Below are 21,564 nucleotides of genomic sequence, written 5' to 3' on the forward strand. Positions count from 1 at the left end.
AACATGCAACGCATGCATAACTGTTGTGGAACACAGCTGCGTAGGTTGGTAAGCCACCCCTCCTAATCACTGAGCACACGTGTGGGGCTTCTAGTACAGCTTTACGATTTGCTTGAATTTGCTTGTTCATGCTTTTTTTTACTCTGTCAATTTCAAGAGTGTGCCTAAAACACTTTGATGCATGAAATGCCTTTTCCTTTTTTTACATATATAAGATCACCAAAGATGAAGTGCGGCATAAAACGTATTTTAATAATTGAATGCTTGCTGCTTGTAAACATTCAAAACAAAATGAAACCTTGACTGAAGCTGAAATATAAAAGATGTGCTCAGCCATGAATGAAGTTCTTACTGTGTGTAAAAATGCTGCGCATAACCAGTTAACTTGATGCAGCAAGGAAGTCAAGGTTAAGCAGCGAGCATACAATTGTGTCTCGAACAGAAGCATGGCCGATATAACACAACTTATATTTAATGCACACTTAATGGTTACATGATGAAGGTGCAAGCTGCACGGCAAGAGCTGGCACTCTTGTCTCCATGCCAGTGATGTCCGGAGGGGAATGCAGTGGCCGCGACGTATCCTCTGGCAGGCACCGCAGCCACCACTGTCCGTGCAGTCCACATTCTCACGCAGAGATGGTGACACTATGCCGCAGACTACACAACATTCCCCCCCCCCCCCTCCCCTCCCCTCAAAGTTTATAACTCTGAGTCTATATATATAAAGTCTATATAACGCTGAGGGGGAGCTACAGACCTGCATGGCCTATTGTATGTCATAGCACTTGTGTCTTGTAATTGCACTTAAAGTGTGGGTTGTTGGGAGGTACCACGTTACATTGTTCCATCAGTTGGTACCAGCTGTTCCCTTTCACTGCCATCACCATTAGGTGTGTTAGCCTGCTCAGACTATGGGTGGGCTCCGGGGCGCGAGCCCCCTCCAAAGTTTTCTAGAGGGGGGTGAGGGTGGCTGTGACAAGTAACACGTCGCGTTTGGTATTAGTTGGAAACAAGCAGTGATAGCTGTTGTCTTAGAATAGATAAACTGGATGGATGGTTCTTTTTCTTTGTGCCACTAAACCTATCACCACAAAAGCGAATTCACAACATTAGTGCAAATGTTTGAAGGTGTGTTTTGTTTCGTCCCAGTCGCCAAGTCTTTCTCTAATGAGCAGGAGGTAAAAATGACCCTTGCCTTGGGAGCTGCAAATGAGAACAAGAGGAAGGCTTCAACTACATATATATCAGTCATGGGAAGTGTGGCGGTAGACCACATGCGTCGACTATCATCAGAAAAGATGAAAACTTGAGACAAACCGGCAGCTTCAAGAAACAGTGGCGTAGGACTTTATCGTTAAGTCCTAGCCTACGCACGGATGTTGGACGTACTAGCATTTATGGTCTCAGAGCCTCATGCTAGCGTGAGGGATGTGGCCGCCCAGGTACCAATTTCCAAGTCATCAGTTTGGAGGATTCTAAATGATGGCCTTTCACCTGTAGCACCTTAACCAGCACCGATGCTTGAAAGATAGGGACCTGTAGAATCACCTAGATTTCTCTAATTGGCTCCTCACAAAAGCCAATGAGTCACTGCACTTCTTGAGCAACATCATGTGCACAGATAAAGCCAATTGTCAGAGAAATGCCCAGGTAAATTTGCATAATGCATAATGCATACTACTGGAGGAACTACAATACACACTGGGTAAAATTCAATCAAAACCAATACCAGTGGTCGTTCAATGTGGGTTGCTGCATTTATGCCGGTGCTATAATCAATTCCATCTTCTTCAATCACACACTGAACGGACAGCATTATGTGGACGAAATCCTTGAAGGAGTGGTGGATGACCTTCTCAGCGAGGTCCCGCTGTCACACGTCTTCCACTTCTGTGGTATCAGCAAGACGCGGCACCAACAGACAGCAGCAGCCAAGCACAAAACTCACTGGATGCGACTTTTCATGTGCAATAGATTGGGAGGCACGGGCCCGTAAATTGGCCGGCTAGGTCACCTGACCTCTCTCCACTCGATTTCTTTTTTGGGGTTATGTGAAAGATCATGCTTACATGATCAGAGATGGACGTCAGATTAGTTCAAGACAAGAATAAAATAGATATCTGCTGTAGAATTCAAGCGTCGGTCTTCAAGAAAGCCACTGAAGATGTGATAAAGTGGAGCCAGTACTGTGTAGCTGCAGAAGGTCACCTATTCGAGCTTGTCCTCTAGGCAGCAGGTGGTGTTCAACGGCGCTTACGAATTCATAGATAATAAGGGCACACTGAAATCCGATGTATTTATTTCTTTATTGTGCAGGCGTCCAGAATGCCAGTTCGGCTTATTTACAAGTGGTTATTTTATTTACTTTCTTGAAAGCATCAGTTCTGACTTTTCTGAACACGTGGGTCGCTTCCCGGTCTGTTAATTTTGCTTTTATTTTATGCCACGAACCTGTTGTTGAAGAATGTACACACTCTCATGAAAACTAAAACCGTCACTTTAATTTGGCTTTGGTCCGAAGCAAGTGTCTAGCGTGAAATATAGCTGCGTGCGCACTCTGTCATTGCAGTGCAGGCAAAGCCAGGATTTTGAAGCATGCTACGCCTATTACATTGCTTTTCGCGTTTCGTGCATTGTCAGAGCAGCGCTTCAGGCGCATTATCAAGGGGCTTTTGTTATCAATGAGATCAGTCCGCCTTGACAGACGGATAAGTGTGATGTACTAGAGAGGAAGGAATAGCTGCACACACACACACACACACATATGTGGGGTTAGGAAAGCTGGTCGTCACCCCCCCCTCCCTGTAGAAATGAAAACTTTCCGCCTATGCCCTGCACGTTACATCAATACATCTGATCCACATGATGTCGCTGAATTGTGCAGTCTTGAGTGCAGGGCCGGTACTGTAGTTCCTTAGAAATACCTGGTCATGTGGCATAAACGACCTTGCCTTGGGCTGCGTTTCGTCAGTGTTCCCATTTAAGCTCTTCCATGAGTTCTCAGTCAGGTTTGAGCGGATGCTTTAGCTTGCCAGTAAACGTATTAGCATTCGTGGAAGAGCGGATCATAGGATTGGTGTACAGCAGCAGCACTGCCGATTGCGACATCTTGTGATGCAGAGCTTAACCAGAGAGTACACAAAAATAATACTTCAGTGACCTACCACATTCTACTGAATTAACTGCTTATGGAAAGTGTTTGTAGCAAGATAATTGTTGACGTGCAGTTGCCCTATGATTTTCCTTCAACGATAGTATGCATGTGATAGAAAGTATTAATACACATTGTAGTTGCATAAAGTGTCTCAAGATGCTACTGCCAGCATGCATTGCCATCCATGGCTCTGGTAACCAGGTAAGCTGTAAACAATAACAGTCTTATGGACAAGCTCTCTAGTGCTGGTAACGCGGTATCAGGCAGAGGTTATCGAATTGGGATGGAGTGTTAATGGGATGGAGTGCGATGGGATGAAAGACGATGTCTCACTTCATCCCACAATAGGGATGACCTGGGCATGGACACAACAAGGAATGCCAGACACGCAATTCGTTCTTTCTTTTGGCCATGTGCCGGCTTTACCTGAGCTATTCAATGTCTGACCTACATACCTACCCTAGTTTTCCTGAGCACACCCTTTTCAAACATGCATCACTCGGTTGCAGACGGAAGGTCCGACGAACGTCTGCTGGCACTCGAAGGGCGATTCATCCGGCCAACGGTACGTGTTCCTTGCCTCGTCCCACCAAGTTTGCGGGCAGCCTGAACGACATTCTGGTGGTGGCGCGTGTGCCTCTTCAGGCCAGCCTCGACAGTGAACGTGCGCATACAGGCCCGACACTCGTACGGCTTCTCACCCGTGTGCTGTCGCATGTGGAGCAGGAGGCCGGCCTTGCGGCTGTACGTGCGAGAGCAGACAGCGCACGTGAAGCCCTTCTCATGGGTGGCCGTGTGCTGGATGAGGTGGATGTGGCTACACTCAAACGGCTTCTCACCCCTGCGCTGGCATAAATGAGCCTTCATGTGCATTTCGTCCGTGAACGTGCGTGGGCACAGCAGACACTTGACTGGGTTTTCATGGATGTTCACGTGCTCCAGGAGATCACCGAGGCTGGCGAATGTTTCCGAGCATAAGTCGCACTTGAACTCTTTCTGCTGGCTCGTGTCAACTGTCTCTTGCGGCTCTTGGTGGGTACGCATATGCAGCATCAGACGCACTTGCCTTGAAAATGTGCAGCTGCATTTTTCACACTTAAACGGCCTGCTACATGCGGTGTGCCGACTCATGTGCACAACCAAATGTTCCTTGTCTATGCACTTGTATGCGCATAAGGCACACTTATAGACCTTCTTCTGATGTGATGGGTCGACTGAAGACGAGCCACAGCGACACGTTTCACTGGCGGGATTTCCCACAACTGAGGCACCAAAACCATTTTGCTTGCACAAGCGATACTTGCACATTGTTTCTTGGTCCTCACTGTCATCACTGGATTCTAACAGACTATCTCGACATCCAGGCGACACTGAAAAACATAAAACAAAAGAAACAGAAATATAAATAGATGTTCAACAATAAAGTATATTAAATGGGCCCCGAGACATTTTCTTCAAGACATGATATTTGCTCTAAATCTATTCTCAAGATGTCAGAAAACAAAGAGCTAAAGGAATTATAAAAAATAAAGCACACAAACCCCATTAAGTGATCAGAGAAATTCAGCAAAATGAGAGCTGCCCTCAATTCCAATTTTCATGGCTCTATATGCCACATTTCGCACTCCCATGGCATCACAGGATTCAGGGCTCCGTGAGAGGGTCAACAGGCATGTAATGTGATACCATGCAGACGGAGGCATTGTGAGGTGAGTTCTAACTGCAGCAAAACGATTAGGAACATATTTGTCAATACATGTTTCCCCCGTAAAAACAACCAGGAACCATGACTTGGTTCCTGGTTCTTGGCAACACTGCTTTCCTGTCTAATTTCAACGCTGAACCTAGCACTAGCTATAACAGCTAAACCAAACATAACAGCTAACAGCTAACCAGCTATAACAAAGGCCCCATCTGGTGCCAGTACACTTCTATGGGCCCAAACTTCTGATCCTGAAATTGGTCTTCGCAGAATAATTTGAATGTGACTAGTCGCCTGGCTGTTGCTGATGCTGACCGAATAGCGGCAACATCTCCTTTGACAGTGAATACATCAAGCACACATTATCTTCCACTAAAAATGCCTATTTGTTTGTCTGTCTTACGAAGATTTTCAGATGAAAACAGTGGTTGATTGCAGTGCTCACACAATTCCAACATGCGCCTCCTTTTTCTAAGAAAACTGTTCAGGAACTGCCCGCATGGTGTAATCGGATACAAAACTAAAGGCGTGTTCGTGAGATTTGCAACAGCCTACCGTCAGAGGCAGCCTAGCCAGTGACATCACTGTTGATATCACAAGATGGCAAAAGAAAAATTTTATCCATAGCTTTTAGTCTTTGATAGCGAAAACTCATTAAAAAAATTAGCCGTTTTCTATGATAAGCTAGTGGCAGATAGTCTAGTTACATGTTTATGGTGTTCTGAAAAATTGCATGCGTCACAGGATGAACTAGTGAAGTGGTTAGTCTAGGCATGGACTGACATCGCATTTGTGATTGTTGCAGAGTTGTTTGATAAATACCGAATACTAAATGCACAATGGACCATATGGAAGGCAACATGTTGAGGTCCACTGACAGCGATAAAGAGCTGTCTGAGAGAAGATGACAATGGACGTTAAGCTTAAATAAATTTCCGTTCTGTGAAGGTTAGGTCTGCAGGCTTCAGAATCAATGCTACACTTGGTAGAAATTCGGAGGCACATTAGATTTTTACTTTGTTTAGAAGCTGTGATGTCATTTTTAGGTTAGTTTTCTACACTAGGTCCACAAAAGGTGGGCTGCAAAAAGGGCTAGCTGGTGAAGCATAAGAGTTTAGCCATGTAATTCGGCCTGCCAAATAATTCAAATAATTTGAGTGACCCCATCAGGGTTGATTTATGAAGTTGGCTGTAATACAGTTCGACTTGAGTCAATTCGATCCTGACGGGACCGACATCTACCAACAGGTCGAATTAAACAAAGAGGCAAAAAAAATTTAACCAACGATTATGATACTCGCCAATGCGAAATTGACCATAGCTTTACGCGTGTTTTCATTTCGCGATATATCAGTTAGTGCATGCACTCTGTCTTGTGCGGCACATAGCAAACGGAACGAAGAGTGGCGCGATTGCCTCGCTAATTGGGACATGGCGAAAGGTAGAGTGTAAGTGACGTGTGGGTGCGATTCGCAGCAGCCACTGCAGACAGACCTCCACTCATGCTGCACTTTGTTTCCATATATGCTGCGCTTTGTTTCCATATATACCGGTAGACACACTTGCTTCATGCCATCGGCGAACAGACGATGGCACGCTACTCTAGCGCCATCTCGTAGTGGTAGTCGCTACGGAGACCGTTTTGCGCGGCACTATGTTTTTCTTCTCTCACTTTCGCCTGTTCTGCTTTCCTCCTCGCGCCCTCTTAGCTATTATCCTCTTTCATCGCTCCGCGTTCGCTCGGTTACACCGAAGGATGTCACCGATGCTAAATGCAGGAACGGGCGCCTAAAGCTGGAACTGCATGCTGTGTTTTTCGTTCGCCAAAGCACGACGCTCGGTGAATGCCCACACCACCGCTGACGCGACAGCACCCGCATGAGTATGGCAGGCACATGCAAGCCACACCGCACTTGCCAGGTGTTTAGCTAAGGATGGATGGATGTTATGAGTGTCCCCTTTGGAACGGGGCAGTGGGTTGAGCCACCAAGCTTTTGCTATTATACTGCCTAATGTGCTACCTAGGTTAAAATAGAAAAAAAAGAAAAAGAAAAAAAAAAACACGATAAACTCCCACAACCAAATTTTATGACCCCCTAATTGTGAACTTTGCTATTGTAAATCTTCGTTTTTGTTGTTTCCCTACTTTTCTTCCACCAATCTTCCAATTGCCTCTTATTAATCTCTATTGCAGACATGTTTGCTTTTCCCCTACTCTCACTGAACCCAAGGGCTTCAAGGAAGCCCGTAGTGCCTATTTCGACTTCTGGGAAGATGTCTTCACATTCTAATAAAACATGCTCCATCCTAGCTTTACCGCAGCTTTACCGTCCCTAGCTTTACCACAGCAAGCACCTGCTTCTTCTTCCTTCTTATATCTCGCTTTATGGGTGCGTGTTCTAAGGCATCCTGATCTTGCTTCGAAAAGTAATGAGCTTCCCTTTGAGTTATCACAAATTGTTTCTTTCCTTGTTTCATTTTTTCCTCTTAAGCAGTTACTCATGGCAGGTTTCTTTTGCATTGCCGCCACCAATGAGATTATTTCACCCTCGCTGACTATCCGCTTAATGTTCTTTGTTGCTGTGTCGCTCACCCTACAGGCCACATACTTGTGGGTAAGTTTCCTAGTTCTTTTCCTCCACTGTGAATCAATGTTTTTTTTGTACAGATACCTAAACACTCTCCCAGCCCATTTACTTTCTTCCATATTCCCCAGTCATTCTTCATAATCAATTTTACTGCGAGCTTCCCTCACTTCAAAACTAGTCCAGCCTATATCACCCTGCACAGCTTTATTTGTAGTCTTCCCGTCAATGAATGAATGCTTTATTTAGACAATACACTGTCTAGGATGTAGAGGCTAAAGGCAGATGCAACTGCCTGACAAAGGCCCCCCTACCCGTACATTGCTCAGGGGGTGGAACATCATGAAAATACAGTGCAACAATGTAGAATTTTTAACAGGGATAGGCGGGCTAGTTGGTGGTCGATATTGGAATGCATCATGTAACCTTTGTCCTTTGTCCATCATGTCCTTTGTTGTTTGTGCGGTTACATGATGCATTCCAGTAACAACAATGTAGAAACAAGGTATGCGGCAAGCAATCAAGTATACAAAGCAGTAAGATTGTTACACTCGATACATAATATATCATCAGTAATGCGCGAGAACATGGAAATACTTAAACAAGCAAATAATACTGATCAGTGTTACAAAACATTATATAGCAAATAAGAGAAAAAATGTAAGAGAAAAAACGACTAAAATAAAAAGAAAAGTTATCGAGACCGCAAGGACAATTAAAAAGCATTAGAAACTTAGCATAAGATAATTCCTAAACTTTTTCTTAGACTCTAAGCAGATCTGCATTCCTGAATCATAGTAGCGATTTCTGAAGAGAGAGAGAGAGAAGGAGATTCTTGATGGGAGGAAAGGTTGGGGTAAAGTGCAGCGCAGTAACTGTCTCTCAGCAGAGGACACCTCAACCGCGCTGCACAAGGGGAAGGGAATGAAAGTAGGGGGAGAGAAAGAGCACCAGAAACAGCACGCCGCGGAAATGCGAGGGAGCTAAAGGCGGTCGGCGAGGCCGACAGCCTGGGCGAATGTCTGGATTATTATTTAGGAAATGAGGCACTAGGGCGAGTGTCTGAGTACCATATTTGGTTTTAAGCATAGGTGTTCTAAGTCTGTCATTCCAGAGAGTGCCACATGCGAGGCGTTCCACCGACCTTTGGTTTCCATCGAGTCCTGATTGTACCTCTGATTTCAAGCAAACAATTGCATTTCCAAAAGTAAGTCCTGGAACCATTACCTTTCCACATACCCCGGAGCACCTTGTACCTATTGTATCCCCATAGCGCTCTGTGCTTCATTATGGCTGCATTTCTCTTCCCCTTCACTGTTATTGTTTTTCCTGTGTTTCCATATATCCATTGCCTTCGTTTATCCATATACCAAGGTATTCATATTCTGTTACCCGAGGTATTTCTTGGCCCTGAATCTCCACTGTCTGTTCACTGTTTTCATTGAATACCATAACACCTGATTTTCTAACACTAAATTTCAAACCTAAATGGTTGCCTTCCTGTCCACAGATATTAGCCAGATGTTGCCAATCAGTTTGCTTGTTAGCTAGCAATACAATGTCGTCCGCATAAAATAAACCTGGGAGTTGCTGCTCTACTACTGTACCCGCCTGTTTGTATTAGATTAAACCCGATATTATTTCCTTCTAGCGCCCTCTCCATCCTCACCATCTACATCATAAACAGCAGGGGGGATAAAGGGAACCCCTGCCTCAGTCCGTTGTTGATATGAACTTTCTCCTCGCTCCTCATCCCTTCCCATTCAACGCAAACGGTATTTCATAGGTAAATCTCTCTCAAAAGCTGTAGACAATTGTTGCCAAAGCCTTCCCCTTCCAGAATATCCTACAAAATGTTGCGGTCTACGTTGTCATAGGCTCCTGTAATGTCTAAAAGGTCACATACAACGGTCTGCTTTCTACTCTTGATATTTCAATACACTGAGTAAAAACAAATAAGATATCATCCATCTACCTATTCTGAAGCCACCTTGAAGTTCCTCCCAAAATGCCATTATTCTCTGCCCATGCTTGCAGCTTTAATTTGATTGCCCGCATTGCTAGCCTGTAGATTACCAATGTAATGGTAAATGGTCTCTACAAGTGAATTCTATCATTATCCCGCTAACCTTTATAAATTAAATTCATTCCACTTTGTCGCCAACTGTCGGTATTCGTCTAACTTTTAAAGTTTTTTCCACAGCTTTCACCAGAGCTTCCTTACTTTTTGGTCCTAGTTCATTAATCAGCCTAACGGGAACCTCGTCTAGCCCTGTGGCTGTGTGCCTAGGAATTTTCTCTTCAGCTTCCAGTTGCAATTTGTCAGCACCAACTCCTCTTCCATCTGGTTCTCTTTCATGCTCTTTTTTTCTTCAAATAAAACCTTGGCATTGCCTTGGAAAGATTAGGCTGCTATTTTTCAGATGTAATTTAATGCCACTTCCCCTTCCAGTTTGTTTCCATCTTCGTCTAGGATATGTCACTGTATTGTTGTTGACTTCCTGCCTAATCATTTTATGTGGTTCCAAAATATTTTAGGCGTGTCCTTTCTGTCGTTCGGCGATCGCTTCTTGTATCTCCCTGTTCCACCAGCTTTTCGGTTTCTTTTTTCCTTTCCAACAAACATGTTGTTTCTCTTTTCGTATTTCTGTCGTTATCACACTTGAAAGCTCACCATAATCTCACTCTTTACTTGGCCATTTGCAAAGTTCTTTCTCGACTCTAGTGACTATATTTGCTATTTGTTCAGCGTTCAAATTTGGACTGGCCATTTTGCACTCCTTGCTCTCTTTCCCAACTACATATCCCATTTTCAAAATGATGTGTTTATAGTCACTCCCTATGCTGCTATACCCTTCCTCGTCAATGACCATTTCTCTCAACTTATCATAATTTCCTTCTGTCTTCAGACAGTAAGCAATGGTTGATTGCTGGTTTCACACTTCCCATGTCATCTCGCCTTCACACTTAGGCCCTGTATTCATGAGACAAGGTTATGTTGCTCACAAAGGTCTAGCGTTGACTTCCTGTTGTTGTCGGTATAGCCATCTAAATCCTCTATGTGGACATTCATGTCACCCAATAGGATAATTTCAGCATCATTCCTGAAACCCTTAATATCAGCACTTATGCATTCCACTAACTCTTCATTCTTCTCTGTGCAGTTGCTTCCAGTGCGCAAATACGCTATGCCCAGCCAAGTTCTCTTTCCACTCATTGTACCTGATAGCCAAATATGCTCTTGACAATTTTAATTTACTATTTTCCATTTGGCTCCCTGATGGATGAGCATTCTGCCTCTCCCTCCCTTTCTTTCCGACTTAGTTCTGTTGCGCCCTTCCCAAACACAATTCTCAATCACTGGCAGCTCTTGCGAATCTCTAAGGTTTGTTTCTGTAACCACACACACCCCTATTTGTTTTGTTCTCTATTTAACTGCTTTTCAATCTCTGCCCACTTTTCCTTTCTTCTGCCGCCCTGCATGTTGATGTAGCCTATTGCATGGCGAGCTCTCTTTCTTGTTTTCCTTTTTTTTTCTTGTTATTGACAGCGATGCTATTCTGAGGGTCCTCTGGGGCACCTTTTTCATTACTACCTACTCTGGCCTCCCGAGTGCTTGTGGGCCCCCTAAAAAAGCAATAGCGTGACCAGCAAGTCACCGGCACACTTCTCGTCCAAGCCTGTAATTGAAGTAGACCCCGTCACGTTCAAAGCCACACCTTCTTCATCATCAGCCTGGTTACGCCCACTGCAGGGCAAAGGTCTCTCCCATACTTCTCCAACAACCCCGGTCATGTACTAATTGTGGCCATGCCGTCCCTGCAAACTTCTTAATCTCATCCGCCCACCTAACTTTCTGCCGCCCCCTGCTACGCTTCCCTTCCCTTGGGATCCAGTCCGTAACCCTTAATGACCATCGGTTATCCTCCCTCCTCATTACATGTCCTGCCCATGCCCATTTCTTTTTCTTGATTTCAACTAAGATGTCATTAACTCGCGTTTGTTCCCTCACCCAATCAGCTCTTTTCTTATCCCTTAACATTACACCTATCATTCTTCTTTCCATAGCTCGTTGCGTCGTCCTCAATTTGAGTAGAACCCTTTTCGTAAGCCGCCAGGTTTCTGCCCCGTAGGTGAGTACTGGTAAGACGCAGCTATTATACACTTTCCTCTTGAGGGATAACGGCAACCTGCTGTTCATGATCTGAGAATGCCTGCCAAACGCACCCCAGCCCATTCTTATTCTTCTGATTATTTCTGTCTCATGATCCGGATCTGCCGTCACTACCTGCCCTAAGTAGATGTATTCCCTTACTACTTCCAGTGCCTCGCTGCCTATTGTAAATTGCTGTTCTCTTGCGAGACTGTTAAACATTACTTTAGTTTTCTGCAGATTAATTTTTAAACCCACTATTCTGCTTTGCCTCTCCAGGTCAGTGAGCATGCATTGCAATTGGTCCCCTCAGTTACTAAGCAAGGCTATATCATCAGCGAATCGCAAGTTACTAAGGTATTCTCCATCAACTTTTATCCCCAATTCTTCGCAATCCAGGTCTCTGAATACCTCCTGTAAGCACGCTGTGAATATCATTGGAGAGATCGTATCTCCCTGTCTGACGCCTTTCTTTATTGGGATTTTGTTGCTTTCTTTATGGAGGACTACTGTGGCTGTGGAGCCGCTATATATATCTTTCAGTACTTTCACATACGGCTCGTCTACACCCTGATTCCGTAATGCCTCGATGACTGCTGAGGTTTCGACAGAATCAAACGCTTTCTCGTAATCAATGAAAGCTATATATAACGGTTGGTTATATTCCGCACATTTCTCTATCACCTGACTGATAGTGTGAATATGATGTATTGTTGAGTAGCCTTTACGGAATTCTGCCTGGTCCTTTGCTTGACAGAAGTCCAAGGTGTTCCTGATTCTATTTGCGATTACCTTAGTGAATAGTTTGTAGGCAACGGACAGTAAGCTGATCGGTCTATAATTTTTCAAGTCTTTGGCATCCCCTTTCTTATGGATTAGGATTATGTTAGCGTTCTTCCAAGATTCCAGTACGCTCGAGGTCATGAGGCATTGCGTATAGAGGGTGGCAAGTTTCTCTAGAACAATCTGCCCACAATCCTTCAACAAATCTGCTGTTACCTGATCCTTCCTAGCTGCCTTCCCCCTTTGCATATCTCCTAAGGCTCTCTTTACTTCTTCCGGCGTTACCTTTGGGATTTCGAATTCCTCTAGACTACTTTCTCTTCCATTATCGTCATGGCTGCCACTGGTACTGTATAAATCTCTATAGAACTCCTCAGCCACTTGAACTATCTCATCCATATTAGTTATGATATTGCCGGCTTTGTCTATTAACGCATACATCTGATTCTTGCCAATTCCTAGTTTCTTCTTCACTGTGTTTAGGCTTCCTCCGTTCCTGAGAGCATGTTCAATTCTATCCATATTATACTTCCTGATGTCAGCTGTCTTACGCTTGTTGATTAACTTCGAAAGTTCTGCCAGTTCTATTCTAGCTGTAGGGTTAGAGGCATTCATACATTGGCGTTTCTTGATCAGATCTTTCGTCTCCTGTGATAATTTACTGGTATCCTGCCTAACGGAGTTGCCACCGACTTCCATTGCAGACTCCTTAATGATGCCCACAAGACTGTCATTCATTGCTTCAACACTAAGGTCCTCTTCCTGAGTTAAAGCCGAGTACCTGTTCTGTAGCTTGATCTGGAATTACTCTATTTTCCCTCTTACCGCTAACTCATTGATCGGCTTCTTATGTACCAGTTTCTTCCGTTCCCTTCTCAGGTCTAGGCTAATTCGAGTTCTTACCATCCTGTGGTCACTGCAGCGCACCTTGCCGAGCACATCCACATCTTGTATGATGCCAGGGTTCACGCAGAGTATGAAGTCGATTTCATTTCTAGTGTCGCCGTTCGGGTTCCTCCACGTCCACTTTCGGCTATCCCGCTTGCGGAAGAAGGTATTCATTATCCTCATATTAATCTGTTCCGCAAACTCTACTAATAACTCTCCCCTGCTATTCCTAGTGCCTATGCCATATTCCCCCACTGCTTTGTCTCCAGCCTGCTTCTTGCCTACCTTGGCATTAAAGTCGTCCATTAGTATAGTGTATTTGGTTTTCACTCTACCCATCGCCGATTCCACGTCTTCATAGAAGCTTTCGACTTCCTGGTCATCATGACTGGATGTAGGGGCGTAGACCTGTAAAATCTTCATTTTGTACCTCTTATTAAGTTTCACAACAAGACCTGCCACCCTCTCGTTAATGCTATAGAATTCCTGTATGTTACCAGCTATATTCTTATTAATCAGGAATCCGACTCCTAGTTCTCTTCTCTCCGCTAAGCCCCGGTAGCACAGGACGTGCCCGCTTTTTAGCACTGTATATGCTTCTTTTGGCCTCCTAACTTCACTGAGCCCTATTATATCCCATTTACTGCCCTCTAATTCCTCCAATAGCACTGCTAGACTCGCTTTACTAGATAACGTTCTAGCGTTAAACGTTGCCAGGTTCATATTCCAATGGCGGCCTGTCCGTGCAGCGGGTGCAGCGGTGGCGTAGAGGTAGAACACCCGCCTCGCGTGCAAGAGGTCCGTGGTTCGAATCCCAGTGCCGGCAATTTTCCACCGGATAAAAAAAAAAAATCCGCGTGTTGGTAAAATTGCACATACAGGCCTGGAGTGTGGCCTGATCCAGGTGACCCAAACAGGTAACGCACTCCCTCACCAGAGCAGGATTGGCCACCCTGGTGCAGTACTTGGCCACAACCTCCTATATGAACACGACACACCTTCTTACTTCTCTGTTTACTTTGACAACTTCGAAGCCTTTCCTTCGGCTCATTTTCCCTATCACCTCATCAGCAGCCACTACGGGTCTTTGTATGTGACTCATGTACAGGCACCTCTGGCACCGTGCACAGAACGATCTGCACCTGAGGGGACAGCTCGCGCAAGTCGTCCACCCCCTTCACCGAGCGCTGGGCTAGTCCTGTCCCTTTCCTGTTTAGGACGTCACTTAGCCCACCTGCTACTATGACAAGGTTGCACATGCAGGCATTTTCCATACTTTGCTTTTGCTTGCTCTATGACAGTACCCAGTGTCCGCCCTGAAAATGTCCCTACTGCGACTGTTTTATCACCTTTCACCCTCTCCACAATTGCTTGGGAGCACTTAGCCAGGTTTGAGTTGCCGGCAATTATCACCATTTCATTCTCTCCTATCTCTCCCTGCTTCCCTTTGTCCTTTTCCATTTGATTCGGATTTGGCAAGGGGCACTGACTCCTGCGCTCCTGCTTTTTGTGTGTGGCATCCTCAAGGCAGGTGCCGCCCTTTCCAGCTACCTCCTCTCCATGCTGCATACATTCCACATGCTTTGCTGACACGCCCTCTGCTGTCATGTCGGGGGACTGCGTTCCATTGTCATGCCCATTTTCATTCACAATGGCGGCCCTGTTCAACTTTTCCTCGGCTGCCTGAAGTCTTTCTTCCACTACCTTCCGTGCGTTATGTTCCCTCTTTAGCTACTTTTTGAGCTCTTCAACCTGTTTGACAAGCACTTCCTGGAAATTTTCCACTTTCTTCAGCCTAGCATCGACATCACAGTGTGTGCTGATTGCCTCGTTTTCCTCTCCATTCTCATCCGTCCCCTCGTCTGTCTTGAGGGACCCCCTGCACACTGCACGCTTTCGCAGCTTTCTTGCCATGTATTGCACGGCTTTTTCCAATGCAAATACTATAGTACTATAATACTGTAATAATGCCGAGCAGGTGCCTTCTAGCAAAAACCGATACCACAGGATCTAAATCTTTAAAATGTCGCAAAGTAACTCTCACCAATGTTTTAAAAGTTTTAAAAGCAATCAATGCCACACAGACTTAAGGTATGACATGTTGTCGCACATGTTCAACCAAGCAGCCACACTCTTACTTTCCTACCAAAGCAATATTCCTGATACCAAAGCACACACAGTAAAGCCACTAATAGCTATTAGTCTTGCCACTTCTGAGCTACTACTAAAAGGCTAATACCTGTGTCACACGGGCACATTTGGATGGCCTTCCATTCGACGGCCTTCGAAACGCCACAACTCTATTGACTCAAAGGAGTTGTCGCGCTGCTACACGGCACTTTTGAAAGGCCGTTGAGCGGTTCAGGCGTTACTCGCAAAATTGTGTGGCGCTGCGGATCTTTATTTTCGTTTTCATGTTACGAAAAGTTAAACAACATTAAAACCTCTTAAAAGCCCTATAATTTCTTTTGTTTGTTTATACACAAACATTTGTTTATACATCGCCATACATATATGTTTAGTTTTCAAGTTGAGTAGCGAAACTGCGGCAACGCTTTTGCCGCTCGCTGCGGCCGCCGTTTTGGTGTGTGTTCGCACATGTCAAGTGGCAAAAATACTTTATTGAATAATTAATAACACTCATATATAGTATTTTTAGAGCATTTTGGTATGATGTTTTTTTCTAACCGTGAGTACGAGCACACTGTGAACGAGAGGGCATGTACGCGCTGTTTCCGCTTCCGTTGCTCAAAGGCCGTCGAGATTTCGATAGAGTTGTAACGTGCTCCGTTGACTCGACGGCCTTCGAAACGGCCTGTGTGGCAGCTCGAACTTGACCTTTGAGTCAACTGACTATCGGTTGGAAGGCCTTCCAACCGCCCGTGTGACATGGGTATTAAACACTTAACATGCATGTGATGCGAAAGGGCGCTCTGACTATCCTGCAAAACCAAATGTACACAAAACACATCACACGAAAAAAGATAGAGACAAAGAGAAACTCCCAATTATTATTTAAAGGCTAAAAACAGCAAAACAAAAGCAAGCTCAAAGCATGCACAAAAAATTTATGATTTAATTGCCACCACGGAGCCCTGAAAAGCATGTCCATTTGCCACAAAATCCGACCTGCACTCCAGGATGCGCGGAGAACAGCATCATCTAGTGAAATTGAGGGAACTAAAGCGTGACGTATAGCGTGACGTGACACTTGCGCTGCACTCTCATTGGTGGACGCGGGGGCGGCAACGCGACGCAGCGCGTTCTTTTCTACTCCCAACAGTACCACGCGGTTACGCGATTTCCCAACGAAAGGACGCTCGAGCGCCTCTGCCGCGCGTCAATCGCGCCATGCGATTTCAGTTTAAGAGCTGCGCTCTAAAATGCCGAACACGCCGTTGACTCACTTAGCAGTATTTGCCTTTAAAGTTAGCTTCGCCGCAATACAGAAATGTCCCGCAGTGAAGCACATAAAGCGGGAACGCTGCCACTGTTACGGGATGCAGCGCGTGTTCCGTAATTTAGACACGTACATGCGCAGCCTCCGGTCACAACACGAGCACCGAGACACCTAAGAAATTTACCGGCAGCCCTTCAGAGTTAGAGACCCCTGCGTTTTTTCATCTTACCGCCTTCTTTTCGCTACTTTTCCCAAAACACAGATGGCTTTTCTCCGCTTCTCGATGCTGGCGCGCGCGCGCGCGCATAATTATGTAACGCGCACTGTAAGAGTCCACCTAGCGGACTGTCCATTTTGGCAGCTGCTGATTGGCCCTAGGGCCACTCGTCTCCTCCTCTCTCGTACAGCTGCATCCAATCAGCAGCAGCCGAAATGGACAGTCCACTGGGTGGACTCTTACAGAAAACCCCCAGGATATCCACATTGCTAACAGAAGTCTACTGTAATAATAACAATGGCACAACTGTGCTTGACGCTCATTTTTTCTGAGCTAAAAATGTTACTCAACAGTTCCCAGCTTAACTGACCGCTCAATCTTTTTTCATTTTGGAAATAGAGGCACAGAAAAGAAACAGACAGAAAAAAAAACACAATTCATGTCTGTGTTTCTTGGTTTGGCACCATTTCCAAAATGAACACATACCAACTTGCTTAACTAAGTCTTTAATGCTCACTTTTTGTTGAGTGTGATGCCTTCTTCACATCCTTCACGAGGTTCTGCGTAAGCTGAGTCAGAACACCCTGCTGAGGTCTGGAATGTTCTGAGGATCCCATGGTATTCCAAGTTGCTCGCCCCATTGCATGCATGTCCTCAGACAGCATACGGCGTGCCCCAACTGTGCGTCGTACACTGGCGTAGACAGGGACATGACCTGCACATTAGAACAAGTATAGACCGTTGTCATCATGAGCCTGTTTATAGTTGACTGCAGGACAAAAGCGAGTTGCAATTCGCCTGCCTAGCATCAACCAACTTCATCCTAAGCCTGCAAACTTTGTCAGTTGTATATGGGCGCTCCCGGTGAATTTTCTCCCTCACTGCAATGTTCTTTAAGAAGTCTAATTGCAATAAACATCCTACTGCACCTTGCATTCTGTATACTGTGGGTGCAAGGGAAAGTGCGAGAGCATGAGCAGAGAAGCATGGCGGCTTGATGCACGCTGTCTTCGTGCACACCCAATGTTGGAGGTCACATGATCAAGCAGAAACTAGGGCAGGAGAGTGCACACCTCCTCCTCTGCCTAATTGCCTTAACAATTCAGAATGCATACTTTATGCTGATGATACAACTACATTCGCTGGAGATAAAGACCTCAATAATTTAACAACATGACTAAACAAAGACCTTAAAAAAATTGCGTCTTTTTGTCTTGACAATGCGCTGCAAATAAATGCCACGAAGACGTGCTTCATGATTTTTCATACTCATCATAAGCAAACCTCTTTAGTTCCGAGTCTTAATCTAGATAACCACATAATTTATCCAAATGTGGTTGTATCCACATACAACCACATTTCTTGGCGTCGTTCTTGACTCTCACCTGAAATTTAACAAACATACCATATCCCTTGGTAAAAAAATTGGTTTTGTTTACGTGTATTAATCAAATCTGGACATTGCTTTCAGCAGCACATCTTAGAGACACTGTATTACGCATTCATATATAGTTACCTGATATATTACCTCACTTCATGGGGAAACACGTATGAAACACACATGTCATGCTTTCATCACTTACAAAACCAAGCAGTACGCCTGTTTACATTTAGCCCACACCTGGCATCTGTCCTCCCACTTTACCAAAATCTAAAAATCCTTCCCCTTACTTACTCGTTACAGCTAAAACTAGGTCTTTTAATTTAAAACCGTTGCAATCTTTGTTTGACATTGTTCCGGAGGCATCCCGGCAGCCCATTTTGCTTGCGGGTGATTTTAACTTACCTGACTTGGAATGGCTAGAAGGTGATTGTGTATGCAAAGTTGACAGCCGTATTAACTTAGAAATGAAAAACATTGTAAGCACCTTTGGACTACTACAGTATGTCAATGCTCCAACTCGGAATAGTAACATTCTGGACCTTTTGTTCTGCAGCTCACCTACCCTTATTAGCTCGGTTTATATAATACCAGGAATAAGTGACCATCACGCTGTCATTGCAAACATTAAAACAGATATTAATCGATCAACGTCACCCACATCAAGGAGATTTCTTTTTCTTCGAGAAAGGTGGTTATCCTAGTATTTCCTAGGAGCTCCTTGATTACTTGCCAGTTTTTGAATGTCTTGCTGAGGATTACGACATCCATGATTTATGGCGGGTATTTAAAGATAAACTGCTTGAGCTTATGGACAAGTATGTTCCAAGCATAGATTCCACCAGACTCAAAAAAAGTAAGAAACCCTGGGTGAATCCGCGTATTCTCAGAATAATAAAAAAAAGAAAGAGAGCATTTAACAGATACAAAAAAAACTAAATGTATGAATCACATAAATATAGTTATCTGAACACAGGAGTATAAGTTTTCTATAAAAAATACGAAGGAAGAGTACTTTAATACAGTCAACAACAGAACGAAAACTAATCCTAAACATTTTTCGAGGTTTTTAAAAGGATGCGGATCAGATTTTGTAGGAATAAATGAAATTGTTTGTAATCAACAAATAATTACAGATGATACTGAAAAGGCAACGCGTTTGAATACATATTTTCAATCTGTCTTCCTACCTAAATGCAATCATAGCTCTACACCACACGCAAGCACACTTCCTTTAAAGGAACAAGTTGAATTAAGCGTTAGAGGCATCGAGGCACTCCTAAAGGTCATAGATGAAACCAAAGCAAATGGTCCGGATGGTATATCTCCACGTATACTAAAGCGGTGTGCTACACCTATCTCAACGCAACTTTATTTAATCTATGTGAAATCGCTATCCACAGGACTCTTACCTAATGATTGGAAAACCGGTCAAGTTGTACCTATTCATAAAGGGGGTTCGAAAATAGATGTCACGAATTACAGGCCTATCTCACTATCATCCATCTCGTGCAAAATCATTGAGCATATTATATATGCAGAGATAACGCGTCATATAACAATAATACACTAATCAAAGAACAACACGGATTTTGGAAAGGTCTATCTTGCACAACACAATTAATTGAATTTTATCATGAATTGGCATTCGATGTTGATGAGGGAGGACAAACAGCTTGTGTCTTTTTAGATTTTCGCAAGGCATTCGACACAGTGTCACATCTACTTCTTCTTATTAAACTTAAAATGTTAAATATTCACCCAAGCGTACTCGCTTGGATTGAAAATTATCTGTCTCAGCGCCGACAATGTGTTGTTTCAAACGGCAAAAGCTCGGCATGCGCTGATGTGACGTCAGGAGCCCCACAGGGCACAGTCTTAGGGCCACTTTTGTTTTTACTTTATATAACTGATATTTCTGTTAGTATTTCTTTATGTATACGGTTGTTTGCCAACGATTGTGTTGTTTATAGGAAAATTAAGAGTGAACAAGATGCTGCCATGTTACAATCTGATTTAGAATGTATTAATACTTGGTGTTCCATGTGGAAGATGAATTTGAATTTTAAAAAGTGTGTTCATGTATGTTTTACAAGAAAGAAGAAACGGATTGTAAGTCTTTACCAGATAAATAATACCCTGGTAAAAAATGAACCTATATACAAGTATCTAGGTGTGACGCTATCATCCGACTGCTCATGGTCTGCTCATGTGGATGACGTCATTGTAAAAGCTGGTAGGGCACTCAATTTTATTCAGAGGAACTTGAAATGATCACAGCCGAACCTAAAGAAAACTGCTTACTTAACATGTGTGAGACCAATCTTAGAATACGCTTGTGCCGTCTGGGACCCTGTGCAAAAAAACTTGATTGATAAACTGGAAAGAATTCAAAACCGAGCTGCTAGGTTCGCCCTGGGGCGGTATGGGCGGAGAGAAAGTTGTACTGAAATGAAACTCGAATTGAATTGGGAACAGCTTTCCTCTCGGCGGAAAAAGTTGAGACTGAAGTTTTTATACCTCATATTTAACAATAAGACTGCAATTAGCAGTGAAAGCTACTTGAAAGAACCATATTATATTTCTAGGCGTAATGACCATTCACTTAAAATCTGCGAATACCGTGCCAGGACATACTTGTTTGCGGATTCCTTTTTTGTCAAAACTATTGTGGAAAGGAATCAGCTGTGTGAAGAGCAAGTGTGCTGTAGGAATTAAATCTGTTTTTTTTCCTCCTGTAACCCCCTGCTATAATGCCTTCGGGTAATGCGGGGTAATTCTTGAATAAAGAATAAAGAATTGCATCCGAAATTAAGGTACTGTCATTAATATTTCTGCCCCCCAACTACTCAACTGTAACATTACAAGATTCTCGGAACAAAATAACATGTTATTACCTAAAGTACGCGCAAATTACGGCAAGCAGACAGCGCTCATTTCGGGAACAATGTTTCGGAATTCATTGCCCACGAACATCAAGTGCGTCCATTCAGAACACTTATTTCATAAAGCATTGAAAATTCACTTGTGGTCAACAGCCTGTTAGTAATAAATAACCTTTAACGACAACGAACCATGCTTTGTTTTTTACACCTTACATTATGTATAACAACTAGTACTTAATTTGTTTTATGTATATTTCTCTGTATAATGACGTTCTACTGAGGTTATGTATTCTTGTTATCTAATTTATCTTTGCTAATACCGTTTCACTGATCTGCAACACCACTGCCTGTCTGTATTCGATTATTTTTTGTAATTAGCACAGGAGGTCCCTTTGGCAGTTTAAACTCCGGGA

At 43.9% G+C, this 21,564-nt stretch overlaps 1 protein-coding gene across 2 annotated transcripts in view; it reads right to left on the reverse strand.

Moving 5' to 3' along the window:
• Window positions 1-2,290: 2,290 nt before the first annotated feature.
• LOC135899637 (zinc finger protein 436-like) overlaps window positions 2,291-21,564 on the reverse strand; it is a 63,154-nt gene continuing 43,880 nt past the window's right edge. For both annotated transcript variants that reach the window (XM_065428942.1, XM_065428943.1), the window contains 2 exons: window positions 17,403-17,600; window positions 2,291-4,527 (listed from right to left, as the gene is read on the reverse strand). In XM_065428942.1, the coding sequence (XP_065285014.1) occupies window positions 3,653-4,527; window positions 17,403-17,600 (1,073 nt within the window). In that variant the 3' untranslated portion in view covers window positions 2,291-3,652. The remainder of the gene's footprint in view (window positions 4,528-17,402; window positions 17,601-21,564) is intronic.

The sequence above is a fragment of the Dermacentor albipictus genome, unplaced genomic scaffold (assembly GCF_038994185.2).
Source record: "Dermacentor albipictus isolate Rhodes 1998 colony unplaced genomic scaffold, USDA_Dalb.pri_finalv2 scaffold_16, whole genome shotgun sequence".
Taxonomy (NCBI): domain Eukaryota; kingdom Metazoa; phylum Arthropoda; class Arachnida; order Ixodida; family Ixodidae; genus Dermacentor; species Dermacentor albipictus.